The sequence below is a fragment of the Ambystoma mexicanum genome, chromosome 13 (assembly GCF_040938575.1).
Source record: "Ambystoma mexicanum isolate Mex_15411 chromosome 13, UKY_AmexF1_1, whole genome shotgun sequence".
Taxonomy (NCBI): domain Eukaryota; kingdom Metazoa; phylum Chordata; class Amphibia; order Caudata; family Ambystomatidae; genus Ambystoma; species Ambystoma mexicanum.
In genome coordinates this window covers 52,258,558-52,272,723 of record NC_090938.1, presented here as the reverse complement: position 1 = coordinate 52,272,723, position 14,166 = coordinate 52,258,558, and the positions used below count along the sequence as shown (strand labels likewise).

At 49.3% G+C, this 14,166-nt stretch overlaps 1 protein-coding gene across 3 annotated transcripts in view; it reads right to left on the bottom strand.

Moving 5' to 3' along the window:
- Positions 1–1,046: 1,046 nt before the first annotated feature.
- The window catches only part of IKBKE (inhibitor of nuclear factor kappa B kinase subunit epsilon), a 169,277-nt gene continuing 156,157 nt past the window's right edge, over positions 1,047–14,166 (bottom strand). For all 3 annotated transcript variants that reach the window (XM_069633177.1, XM_069633176.1, XM_069633178.1), the window contains 2 exons: positions 5,046–5,117; positions 1,047–2,208 (listed from right to left, as the gene is read on the bottom strand). In XM_069633177.1, coding sequence (XP_069489278.1) covers positions 2,175–2,208; positions 5,046–5,117 — 106 coding nt within the window. In that variant the 3' untranslated portion in view covers positions 1,047–2,174. The remainder of the gene's footprint in view (positions 2,209–5,045; positions 5,118–14,166) is intronic.

The following is a 14,166-nucleotide window of genomic DNA, read 5'->3' as shown; positions in this document are numbered from 1 at the left end:
GAGCGCTTGCTGCTGTGCTGTGTGTGTGATCTGCAGGTCGCAGGTTTGAATCCCAGGCAGGCCAGCTCAGCCTTTCATCCGTCCGAGGTCGATAAAGGGGTACATACCTCAATTGGGTGATAAATGTATGTAAATACTAGGCCCAGTGACATTCAGAACGCGCAATTGCATGGGAGAGTGGGAGGGGAAAATGCATGGAAGGGGGGAAAAGTGGAGAGTGTGGAGCAAAGGAGAAACAGATAAATAATGAATAAATAATAAAGGCAACAAACAGTGGCAGTGCAGCCAGCAATTGGCAAGTGCTAGGTTTAAGGCAGAAGAGAGGGTAGGTCTGATAAGTGCAGGAAGAAAAGGGGGTGGGGGACTGTATGGGTACAGATACAGACCCTAGTGCAGGGGTGGCCTGGAGGCAGTGCGGGAGGGTGGCAGGGTGAGCAGGTACCTGGGCCAGGAGGACAGAGGGTGGCCAGGTGGTAGGGCAGATTTAAAAACATACACATTTACTCGGACCCTCCCTTTAAAAAAGTCATTCCAGGGGTGTTGCTAGGTCTGGAAAAGATCCTGGGCTATGCTAATATCAGGACTGTCGGGACTCGGGGCTCGCTAGCCTTTTGGTTGTGACCCCCTGAGCTTCTATCCAGGGCTACAACCAGAAGACGCGGGGCTATAGCCCCCTCAAACTCCCCCCCTAGCAACGCCTCTGGTTCAGTCCATACCTAAATCAAACACTTGTCACTTTCATGCACCCATTCGATCTTAGAACCTGGTTCTGAATACAGTGGTAGGACTGGAGCCGGTTCAGCTAGAGACGAAATCATGGCTGACACCCCCAACCCTACATGCCATCCAAAAAAACCTTCAAAATGCCTAAGAGGCCGCACCAGCTCGGCTTCTTGAGACATATCAACTGGCTAACGGAGATGAAACACTGGTGGTTGAGGGGGCCAAATAATACCTTTTGCAGCATAAGTCACTTGGTGACGCAAAGTGCAGTGCCCTTTGAACTAGTGTTCGGCTCAGCAGCCTCACAGAACATTCAAATATAGTTTGGTTTCAAAATGCAACGAATGTTTATTTACATGAATTATAAGTGCATTTTCGCTCATACTACTCTCCAGAAAATCCGACTGATCTGTTTGGTGCGGCTATTGGCCTGACTGCATATCCAGAAGGACAGCATTATACAGATAACAAGAGGCAGACTGGTTCCAATGGGAATTGGGAGATTTTCCCCCACAGGCTGTGGGGTCTCTGGAACTCTTGATCGTGTTTGGCTGACTCTCCCCAGCTCTTCCTTTTCAAAGGCATCAGTCTATCGTCAATCCCTTGTGCAACCAGAGTCCCAAACCTAGGGTACCTGAGCTCACGATCTTCTGACAAAGGTGTGAGTAGCTCATCCAGCCCCATTTGTTCTCATTGCACTCTGGTACTTGTAGTTCTGCATTAATTACAATCCTGACATGAGTAATACTTCAGGTCTAGAGAACTTTGGGCATCTTGAACTTGAATGCAGATGTGTGTGTGTGTGTGTGTGCCAAACCTCGTTGCCCCAGACAAGCAGAGTGAAACCATGGAAAACCAATCCTGTAAAAGTGCAAAAAAAAAACAGTGATAGGGATGCACAAATGCAGGAGGCCTCGATTCCAGCGCTTAAACTTATAATGGTGAACAGGGCACGACGTTCATTTACTCACAGTCATTTTGTCGATGGGTTTTTTGCAGGATTTGTTTTTCCTAAAAAACAAACTCAGAAAAACATAGGGGTGGGTGGGGAAGGGTACATATAAGGGGTAGAGGAGTGGGGGTAATAGTGTTAAATTAATCGGGGAGATGGGGGTTGGGAGGGACCTCTCCGCCAAAAGAATTGTCAATGAGTGGTTTTGGAGAAAAACAATTTCGGCAAAAAAACATCGAAAAAATGACCATCGATGAGTGAACATAGAACCAGTTAACAATAGTAGTTTTGTCTGTAAAAACGTAGTCTGTCAAGAAGCCAGTGTCTTTAGCTCCTGATTCTGCCATCCAAAGCCCCCGGGGCTGCCGGTAAGAGATGGGCCGGCTACATTGCCTGCAGAAGGGAACACAAGTCCATGGTCCTGGCAGAACATTCCAAGGCGTAGGCCTTCAAAATGGCTTCCTTACGCGTTGAACCCTGGCAAAGGTCCACCAATGGATCAATTTCCTGGAGCTGTGCTCACTGCGCTTATCCTGCGGGAACAAAAAGGAAGAGAGCGTCACACTCTGTAATCAACCAAACGTACAAAGTCCTAGGTTGAAGCCTGGGTGATGGGACTAGGGAGGACATGGGTGGGTGGGTGTGACTTACTGTTTGATGATTCAGGTCCCAGAGGGGGTGCCCAGAGGAACCCCAGGCTCCCACCAGCCTAAGAATTCTAGGCAATGGCAGAATCCCTACAAGGGCAAGACTTGCCTTGGCCCGCAAGATGGCAAAGACCCCAAAGGTTTGTTCCCTATTCGTGGGAATGAGATAACCAAGGGCCCACCGGGGATAAGCAATGCAGGATCTCAACAGGGGGAAATGGTGATATCGAAAGAAACCCGTCACATGATTTGGGCTAAACACCCTCCTAAGTACAAGGAGTCCCCTAGCCACCCTCAGAATATACCTAGGAGGAAAATGAGGGAAAACACTCTCTACATCAGCAGTTCAGCCCTCTCTAAGTGGGCTCGAAAGAGTCAACTGTGAGACCACGGTCCATGGTGGTAACCCTGGAGCCAGAGAAAAGACTTTGCAGAATGACTCCTTTACATGTTCCTGCAGACAACCTGATCTCCACTCCCAAAAGCAGGAAAGTGCGGGCAAGTGGCACTAGCTTCCCCTCCACGGCCACCTCATTCTGGAATTCCCTTCCTGTGCACCTTAGGATGATTGACTCCCATTTTCCATTCCGCAAAGCCATCAAAACCAGGCTATTTGTCAGGATTGTTAATCGTAAACTCCATGTTATCATTTGTTCTCTGTAACATGCCTGTAACCAAGACTGTATCACTGTAATAACAATTAAGCTTTCTTTCATTTACATGCAAAGAGCCTCGATGCCTGTGGGCTGTAGTGCGCTCTACAAATACAAATAAATAAAATAAAGGTCAATTAAGCATTCTAGAATGGTTTGCACAGAGGAAGAGGATGCAGTCAGTCCGCGCAATGGCAAAGGTCCAAGATGGAGGGACACCCGGATCAGGCTTTGCTCAGCAGAGCAGCACGCGACCGTGCTGAATCAATAAAAGGCAGATGACGAATCAGAAGTTCCAGCCTGCGCAAACCAATCCCCACCCTCAGGTAGCTCTAATGACCAGCTCCAATTACTGCTCCTGTGTGAGAACCTGGCAAGGTATGAACAAGCCAACGCACAAGGGAAAGGATGGGGATGGGCCTAGGAGGTGGAAAGAGCCGGAGTTTGTCGATTACTTCAGACACAGGGTTAGAGAAAGCAGGAGGTAGCGCAGCAAGAGGAGGGGAAGGAGGCGGTGGTGGCGGAGGAGAGTGGAAGAGGAAGAAAGGAGGGGTCATCAAGGAGATGTGGATGGTGTAGAATCTAGAGGAGTCAAGGCGCACAGAATAGAGGTGGTAGGATCTAGAGGAGTAAAGGCGCACAGAATAGAGGTGGTGGGAGGGAAGAAGTCAGCAAGAGATGAGCAAGGAGTTAACATCCAAGAGTGAGAAGGAGCAGAGGAAAGGAAGATCTGAAGAGAAGGAGGAAAGAATATGCACAGGAGGAGCTACATCCTCAAGAGCGAATGCAGGAAATACAACTAGGGGTAAGGAGGAGGAAGAGAAAACCAACGGTGACGAGGAGCTGAGGACATCGGGAGGGGACAAAAAGTGTGTGGGGGGTTAGGGGGGGAGGTTCGACAGTTACCTGGCAGATGGAGGAGAACAGGAGAAAGCAGAAGTGAGCAGGAGGGGGCGGAGAGGAGGCAAGCTAAGAAGGAATAAGGAGAGGTGGATGCCATTGCAAAACACATAGGAGAGGATGGGGAGAACGGGAAGGGGCACAAGTGAGCATAAGGGTGGCCTTGGGTTTCAGTTACCAAGGGATATCATTCCATGCGACACATAAGGGTGGCCTTGGATTTCAATTACCACAGGATATCATTCCATGCGGCTCATAAGGGTGGCCTTCGATTTCAGTTACCAAGGGATATCATTCCATGCGACACATAAGGGTGGCCTTGGATTTCAATTACCACAGGATATCATTCCATGCGGCTCATAAGGGTGGCCTTCGATTTCAGTTACCAAGGGATATCATTCCATGCGACACATAAGAGTGGCCTTGGATTTCAATTACCACAGGATATCGTTCCATGCGACGCATAAGGGAGGCCTTGGATTTCAGTTACCACAGGATATCATTCCATGGGATGCATAAGGGAGGCCTTGGATTTCAGTTACCACAGGATATCGTTCCATGGGACGCATAAGGGTGGCCTTGGATTTCAGTTACCACAGGATATCATTCCATGGAACGCATAAGAGTGGCCTTGGATTTCAGTTACCACAGGATATCGTTCCATGGGACGCATAAGAGTGGCCTTGGATTTCCATTACCGCAGGATATCGTTCCATGCTTACCATAAGGGTGGCCTTGGAATTCAGTTACCAAGGGATATCGTTCCATGCGACGCATAAGGGTGGCCTTGGATTTCAGTTACCATGGGATATCATGCCATGCAGCACATAAGGGAGGCCTTGGATTTCAGTTACCACGGGATATCGTTCCATGGGACGCACAAGGGTGGCTTTGGATTTCAGTTACCACAGGATATCGTTCCATGCGACGCATAAGGGTGGGCCATGGATTTCAGTTTCCAAACGTTTGCGTGAAAACAACTTTTTTTTGCAATGGGTTCTACAGTGAACCCTTGCAGGGGAAATGTCTCAATATTGTCTGAATTCATTTTCACAGCTGATGACAACGCATAGCAAAGGTAGGGAATACGCTCGTTCCATAGTCCAGGATATAGTCGACAGACACAAAGAGCAGGCGACGGCTGTAACTAGATGGTGAACTCTTGCTTACCTCTCAATGACACGGTTGTTCTGACACAGGTCGTCTGCCACTGTCTTCATTTCTAGCCTGAGTCGCAGCATTCTGTGACGTACAAAGGCAAGGAGGAAGAGGAAAAAGAAAGGAGATAAAATATGATTTTAATTACAATTATCAAGAGGACTCCAAGAGAACATGATCTAAATGATTTCAATATGTGTGGGAGGGAGATCTAGCGCATAGCATTCCAGGCCCAGGGGACGGGCCGCCCCATTAACACTTTGGAAGAAAATGGTTTGGCGAGTAGAGCGATGAGCTGGTGGGACTGCGCGATGGAAAGGATGCAGGTCCCCGGTCTGGTTATCATGCTGCAGAACTGTCATAGGGCACCAGGGTTTAGCACTGGCCCTCTAAGGGCCACCCTCGTGATCAGGTTCCTTCCTCATCGATTATATCACAACACTCCAAGCACCCCAAAACAACCAAGGGGACAAGTAGGTAGGCCCCTTTGGGGGAATCCAGGAGCACTGATCCCGCAGAGTTGTTAGCGCCTGCACGCCCCCGCTTGACTCACCTGGGTGTAGAAACTGCCCTTAAATCTGCAAAGAGAGTCACATGAGCTAGGCCGAGGGGTCAGGGAAGCAGCCAACCAGCCCCAGGGCTCTACCTCAGAACTGGAAGGCACCATTTTCGAAGGGGCAACATACCAGCCTACGCCACACCAGCAACCTAAACAGGAAGAGGGAGCTACGGACTCATCGATGGAAAAGCTAGTTCTTAAGGGTGTTAGTCCAGCAGCCACTGAAGGCCCCCCCTAAGCCACTATAACCACAGCTCCCAAACTGCTTATCACAAGCCTGCACACCTGAGACCCCCTCCTCGAAATATAGGATGGAAGTCATCTTTTAGTGTGAAGTTCGGAGGAAGGAAAGTGGCATGGGCTGGAGTGCGGAAGGATCTGGAAGGAGTTTGGAGAAGGTGGCAGAAGAGGATGAGCTTGTGTTAAGACGGATTTCTGAACTCTGTCCTGGTGGCGCAGAAGTTCATAAGGCCAACCTAATTACTTGGAACAGGATAACCTCTGGACAAGCCAGACCAATCAAGGTAGCGATCGCGGCGTTCAGGACTAGGTCTCAAGAGGGGTGAGGGAGACTGAAAGCCCGCAATGAGCACACAAAGCAAGGGCACTTACAAACTACTCCAAACAGGTGCTATATTAAAAATATATACACATTTATTCCAAGGCCTTTAAAACAATGACCGTAGCGAGAAATCACAATACAACTCTAGTAAACCAACACATACCATACCAAAACAATATATATACAAATACAAACAATCCTCAAGCGTTAGATGCACGAAATGTGTAGTCCACCTAAAAGGGAAGGAAAACAGGCAGTGGGAAATAATGCTTAGACCCAGTCCGCCTTCAGAGGCACCTAACTAAAAGGAAGTCCGAGCCCTACGAAGAGTGGAGCCTTGTGCTCAAAAGTACCTGCACACGCTGGTGCCAATGGGCAAAAAGGGGAGTCTCTTCGAAGAAAATCAGGCAGTTCAGTTTAGGGCACAAATGAAGAAGAACAGTTCCGCGACTCAAGCGCAGCCTCCACTGTGGGCAGAAGCAGAGCGCGAGTACGGAAAGGCGTGCTGTTTTGAAACAGCGGGGAAAAGCTATGGGCTCCTGCAGGAGGGCGACCAGTTCCTAGCTATGCTACTCACTGGTCCCCGATGCAAGCAGACCCAGGCTTCTCCGCGTCAGTTTCAGTCGCTGGCAGGTTCAGAAGAGCAGGGGACGTCTCGTCGTCGTGTTGAGTCTGCAGCAGCAGAGTTGAGTAAAAGACGTCCCAAACGAAGGAACCCGCACAGTTTGTTACCACAGCAGGGCAACGGAGCGGCCGTGTGTATCTGAGCCAAATGTACACTACTCACTTCAGACCTGGGAACGCCAAGTGTACGAATCGTGTGAGAGTGACAAGGACTCGGAATACTACACAACCTGGCGGCGGTTACAGAGCAAAATTCCTGTGTAAACTGGTCAGTCTGCTGGATGGCCCAGAGACGCTTACGAGCAGGAGATGGTGAAGATGCCGAGAATAGCTGTGCCCGCTATTCCAAGGGTCGAAGTACCAGTACAGGCCTTCTGGTTCGATCAAAGGTGAAAAGGGATTCACAAGGTGACAGCAGTGCAGAGGAGCAGTCCTTCAGCGGGTCACCAGCGATTCCTCGGTTCAGCCTCTTGGTTGCAGGATACTTGGCTCCTGTATTCCTTCGTTCGTGAGAACTCAGGAGATCGACATGGTAGTGGTGTTTCCAGCCCCCTCTTATCCACGGTTCCCTTCGCGCCAAAACGGAGGGGACCCAATGGGAGATCCGCTCATCAACACTCGCACCATACGTGGACCTATCACGGACCACGGTGGTCCCAGGCATTCACATCACCCTAGACTCTCTGGCACCCACGGGGGGGGACCAGACATCCCAGCCACAACCTGGAGGCACACACAAGACATGTAGAAGCCCGCGAAAGCATCCGTGTTTCGCGGGAAAGTACATGCCCAAATAAGGAAGGCCCCGGGTCGGCTCGACCTGGGGAAGGTGAAGGGAGCAAGACGGTCAGCGGACAGGACAAAGGAGCCTTGTGATCTGGCCATTTTGGGAGCCAGGCCATCATTTTGGGCTAAGCGCGAGAAACGTGCTTAAAACGCCAAAAGGAGCTCAAAACACAAGAAACGATCGCTGCCACCATTCCCGTCCGTGAATCACTTGCACCGATCAGTTACAATCCTAAAAGAGTATCTAGGGCCTGTAGAAGGCTAGAGACCCAAGAGAGCAGTAACTTAGCTTACAGTGCCCTCTTGTGTCATGTTGCACGAAAGTCACAACATGATAAAAGAAACTACGGAAAACAGCGTTTCCCGGTACTGACTGTTTTAAGGGCATGTCAGTTTCCCCGTAAGAAAGGAGCGAAATCCCAGAGGAGTGCAGCAGAAGGCTGCACTTCTCTGGCAAAGTCGAGAACAAGGTGAAAAACAACAGCAAAAAGTTTAGGGGTTGCCACATGGAAGGAAAATTACCTACAATTACAAAATCTTTCCTAACACTCGCCCCTCCCAGACTTTGTACAGGGGGAACTAATCCACCCCTGAATAAGTCTCTTGTTCAGGTCGGTTAAACATTCTGGACAACCCATCAGCATTGCTATGTTGGACACCTGGCCTATAATAGTGAAGTCGAAGCCTTGTAGACTTATGGACCACCTAAGCAACTTTGGATTCTCCCCCTTCATGTTCATTAGCCACTTTAAGGGCTTATGGTCAGTTTGCACAGTGAAGTGGGTCCCATAGAGGTAGGGCCTCAGCTTCCTTAGGGTCCACACAACAGAGAAACATTCTTTCTCTACTGTGGACCATCTGAGCTATCTGTCCTTAAGATGGCGACTAATGAAACCAATAGGGTGTTCCTTACCCTTCTCATCTACTTGTGATAGTACAGCTCCTATCCCAGTGTCAGAGGCGTCCGTCTGCACGATAAAAGGACTTTGATAATCAGGGGCCCTGAGGACAGGGGCCTGGCACAAGGAGTCTTTTAAGCCATTGAAGGCCTTCTCACACTCGTCGGTCCAAGTTACCTTCTTGGGTTTCTTCGGAGTTGTGAGGGCAGTCAGAGGGGCAGCTATGGTGCCATAGTCTGCCACGAAATTGCGGTAATACCCTGTGAGTCCTAAGAAGGCTCTCACTTGGGTTTGTGTAGTGGGGGTAGGGCAGTCTTGTACTGCTTGTACTTTACTGGGAAGAGGCTGTATCCTCCCTCCACCTACTTCATGTCCAAGGTAAACCACTGAGCCTTGTCCAATCTGGCATTTACTAGCCTTTATGGTTAAGTGGGCTTTCTGAAGAGCCTGGAGCACAATCCCAAGGTGTTTCACATGGTCTTCCCAGGTGGCACTGAAAACTGCTATATCGTCCAGATATGCAAGACAGAATTCGTCCAACCCATTCAAAACATGATTCACAAGCCTCTGGAAAGTGGCAGGTGCATTTTTCAACCCGAACGGCATTACCCTGAATTGGTAAAGGCCGTCTGGAGTAGAAAACGCTGTCTTCTCCTTGGCATGTTCTGCTAAAGCTATTTGCCAATAGCCAGCAGTGAGGTAAAACGTGCTGAGGTACTTGGAGGCACCCAAAGTATCCACCAGCTCATCTGTTCAAGGCAAGGGGTGTGCATCTGTTTTGGTGACAGCATTCAGAGCCCTGTAATCCACGCAGAACCTCAATTCAGAAGTGCCTGCTTTGGAACCAAAACCACAGGGCTGGACCAAGGACTACTATAGGGTTCAATCACCCCAAGGTCTAACATCTTGTTGACCTCGGTCTTAATATAAGACCGTACTGACATCCTGTATCCCCTACTTTTGGTAGGTACACTGTCTCCTGTGTCTATGTTATGTTTGCACCAAGGTGTCAAACCAGGCGACTGTGAAAACAGGGGGGAAACTGCCTAAGCAAACTTTTCACCTCAGCCTGCTGATCAGAAGTCAGGTGAGGGGCCACTTGGACACCCTCAAATGAGCTATCTGAAGGACCGCTTTGGAACAGGTCGGGGAGAGGTTCAGACTCCTCTTCCTCAACATCTGAAGCCAGTAGCAGTGCTGCGATTTCGACTCTTGGGACGAAAGCCTTCAGCCTATTCACGTGAAACACTTTTGGAGCCTGTCCAGGCCTTCCAATGTCCACTAAATAGTTAACCTCACCCAGGGGCTCCACCACTGTGTAAGGGCCTGACCGTTTGTCCTGTAAAGCTCGAGGCCTTATGGGATTCATGATCAGGACTTGCTGACCAGGTGTAAAGTTGATGAGGGAAGCTTTCTGGTCGTACCAATGTTTCACCAGCGCTTGTCCTGCCTTCAATTTATCACTAGCCAAGCCCATCAGAAGTACCATCCGTTTTCTGAGCCCTAGCACATAATCAACTACGTTGGTAGTAACAGGGGGAGTGGGCATCCCCCATCCCTCTTTGACTACGGCTAAGGGTCCCCGTACGGGATGACCGAACAGAAGTTCGAAGGGGCTGAAGCCAACACCCTCCTGTGGTACCTCTCGGTAGGCAAACAGTAAGCATGGTAAAAGAAGATCCCATTTTCTTCTCTGAGGTTCCTCCAGAGCCCCATTCATGCTCTTTAATGTTCTGTTGAAACGTTCCACCAGACCATTGGTCTGGGGGTGGTATGCAGAAGAGAACTTGTAGGTGACCCCACATTCTTTCCACATAGCCTGCATATACTTCGACATAAAGTTTCTGCCACGATCCGACACAACTTCTTTAGGGAAGCCAACCCTAGTAAATATGCCAAGCAACGCTTTTGCAACTGACTTGGCAGTTACAGTTTTCAATGGGATGGCCTCAGAATATCTGGTTGCATGGTCAACCAGCACCAGGGTAAACCTATTGCCTGAGGATGTTTGCGGGTCAAGGGGACCAACGATGTCGATCCCTACCCTTTCAAGTGGTATTCCCACAACTGGGAGTGGGACCAATGGAGCTTGGATTGTCGAGCCAACCTTGCCAGATAACTGGCAGGAGGCACAACTCCTGCAGTGACTTTCTACTTGCACCCCCATCTTGGGCCAGTAGAAGTGCATGGATAACCTTTGCTTGGTCCTCTTAATACCAAGGTGACCAGCATGGGGCACTTCATGCGCCAACTGCAGGAGGAAGGGCCTAACAGCAAGGGGAACTACCAACCTCCTATGGTCTCCTTCTGTAGACTCTGTGGGCTCACTGTACAGGAGTCCACCTTCCCAATAAATCCTATGCGTCCCAGGAGGTTCACCCTCAAGCTGGGAGCAGGCCTTTCTCCTTAGGCCTTCCAGAGATGGGCACTCACGTTGGCCTTTACTGAATTCATCCCTATCAGGACCACCTTCTACTAACAAGTCTTTCAGTTCAGGATGGTCGTTGGGGTCAAATACTTCAGGCACCGCCACCTCCTCGTCAGGCCCGGGCGATTGACCAACTTCCTCCACCGCAGTGGTAGGTGAGCTCGAGGGAATATTCTCTTTCCCTCGTCTTGACTTGTTTACTCCTTTCGCCTTGGGTTTCCCCTTCGGCTGGGGCGGCGTATTGGTCTTGGCCAATGCTGCCCGTGCTTGAGACCGTGTGTAGGGTCTTTCGGCAGTGTCTCCTACGAGCCGTAAAGCTCTGAGATCATTACCTAACAAGACCTTTCCTGGGACGTTTCTCTGAATGCTCACTGGAATCCTGACTGCTGTACCATTTAAAGTAAGATTTACAGTTATTACTGGGAACATACGGAGGGGGCCGTCAGCCAACTTAGTGGGCATCAGAGTAGCTCTGGCAACTTCCTCTGAGTCTACCAAGGTAGAATCCACTACAGTTCGACTGCACCCACTATCCCTAAGAGATGGAGTATCTACTCCATTGATCAGCACACTGTCTTTAAAGTAGTGCTTGGTATTATCTGGAATCCTAGTATAAGCCTCTGCGACTTTAGGCTCCCAGGAACCCAGGGAAACTAAAACTACCTCAGCCTCTATCCCGCTGGGAAAGGAGTATGAGGAGAAGGATGCTCCTGTAATCTCTTCTTCCTCGTAGGAGGAGAAGGCCAGATTAGCGGAGTGGACCCCCAAAGGTCTAACCTTACACCGGGGATCCCCCTTCACGTGGTCAGTTGCTCCACAAGCAAAACAAGATCCATTGGGTCTGTTTACATAGGGAGGCTTATTGTAACCAGAGTTCTGTTTCGGAGGCGGACCTCCACTACCCTGTGAGTTCTCTTGTGTCTTACCCTTATTTTTCTTTTTGTGGCCCTTATGAGAAGAAGATTTAGCAGATTCCCCACCCTCCATATCTTTGGACTTTTTCCCTTCCTCCTGCTTACCAGGATGAGTTTTGTTCTTATGGGACACTCGAAGTGACACCCATAAGTCTGCTGCAATGGCCAGCTTCTTAGGATCCATCTCCTTCGAATCGGCCAAATGCTGCTTAAGCTCCGGGGAAGAAGATGCAAAAATGTGTTCCAGCATGACAAGATTTATCATGCCTTCGAAGGTAGAAACCTTATAACCTTCGACCCAGCCAGTCAAGTTTTTTAAGGATTTGGTTACATAAGATACTCAAGTACCACCTTCCTTTTTCTTATACTCTCTGAATCGTTTCAAATATTGGGCCGGAGTCTTCCCAAACTTTAAAATGAGAGTTTGCTTTAACATTGCGAAATCAGCTCGCTCAGCCTTCAACATTTCCATAATGGCACTACAGCCAGAATGGGGCAGTCTGCTGAGTAACCAGGCAATCTTATCAGCATTGTCAACTTGTTGAACTTCGCATGCATACTCAAAAGCATTCAGCCAGTCCATAATGTCATTCCTTTCCTCATACACACTGAGCAGATCTTTCGGAAACCGTGGATGAGAGGCGGCCCCAGACCCATGTCCAGGACCATTGGACCCATTAGCAACCTGAAGCTTGGCCAGTTCCAACTGGTGATCCCTGTCTTTCTGTTTTTCTGCCTGTTCGATTTTTAGTTTGGCTATGCTGAATTCAAGCTCCTTCTGCCTAAACCGCAGCTCTTGCTTCTTGAATTCAAGCATAGCCTCCCCATCAACACTGGCAGAGGAAACATTAGACATCTCATCCTCCCTGTCCTCGTGGTGGCAGTGGATCAGTGCAGTGGCAGAACCGTCAGTTCTACCAGTGAGAGCAGCCCCACCTCCTTCCGCACTGTCCTCAGAAGTTATAGCGTCAAGCTGCGCTTCTTGCCACGCCACGATTCTTTGGATCATATCCAATTTCGTGCCTTGAGAGGAAACACCTCTCTGCGCACACATCTTTTTCAATGTCTCTGATTTGGAAGCATTTAAAGTTAACAAGGTATTTGTTTCCATACTGTTAGATAGGACTATGGCCTTTTTAAAGTTATACTATAACAATTCACTACGTGTCCTGGTAGGAATAACTTGAAATGCCTTAGTTCGTGCGCAACACTGGATACCTTCAGTCGTATCCCACCGCTGTACACCAATTTGTTAAGACAGATTTCTGAACTCTGTCCTGGTGGCGCAGAAGTTCAAAGGCCAACCTAATTACTTGGAACAGGGTAACCTCTGGACAAGCCAGACCAATCAAGGTAGCGATCACGGCGGTCAAGACTAGGTCTGAAGAGGGGTGAGGGTGACTGAAAGCCCGCAATGAGCACACAAAGCAAGGACACTTACAAACTACTCCAAACAGGTACTATATTAAAAATATATACACATTTATTCCAAGGCCTTTAAAACAATGACCGTAGCGAGAAATCACAATACAACTCTAGTAAACCAACACATACCATACCAATACAATATATATACAAATACAAACAGGTCTCAAGCGTTAGATGCACGAAATGTGTAGTCCACCTAAAAGGAAAGGAAAACAGGCAGTGCAAAATAATGCTTAGACCCAGTCCGCCTTCAGAGGCACCTAACTAAAAGGAAGTCTGAGCCCTACGAAGAGTGGAGCCTTGTGCTCAAAAGTACCTTCATACGCTGGTGCCAACGGGCAAAAAGGGGAGTCTCTTCGAAGAAAATCAGGCAGTTCAGTTTAGTGCACAAATGAAGAAGAACAGTTCCGCGACTCAAGCGCAGCCTCCACTGTGGGCAGAAGCAGAGCGCGAGTACAGAAAGGCATGCTGTTTTGACACAGCGGGGAAAAGCTATGGGCTCCTGCAGGAGGGCGACCAGTTCCTAGCTATGCTACTCACCGGTCCCCGATGCAAGCAGACCCAGGCTTCTCCGCGTCAGTTTCAGTCGCTGGCAGGTTCAGAAGAGCAGGGGACGTCTCGTCGTCGTGTTGAGTCTGCAGCAGCAGAGTTGAGTGAAAGACGTCCCAAACGAAGGAACCCGCACAGTTTGTTACCACAGCAGGGCAACGGAGCGGCCGTGTGTATCTGAGCCAAATGTACACTACTCACTTCAGACCTGGGAACGCCAAGTGTACGAATCGTGTGAGAGTGAAAAGGACTCGAAATACTACACAACCTGGCAGCGGTTACAGAGCAAGATTCCTGTGTAAGCTGGTCAGTCTGCTGGATGGCCCAGAGACGCTTCCGAAGGCTTACGAGCAGGAGATGGTGAAGATGCCGAGAATAGCTATC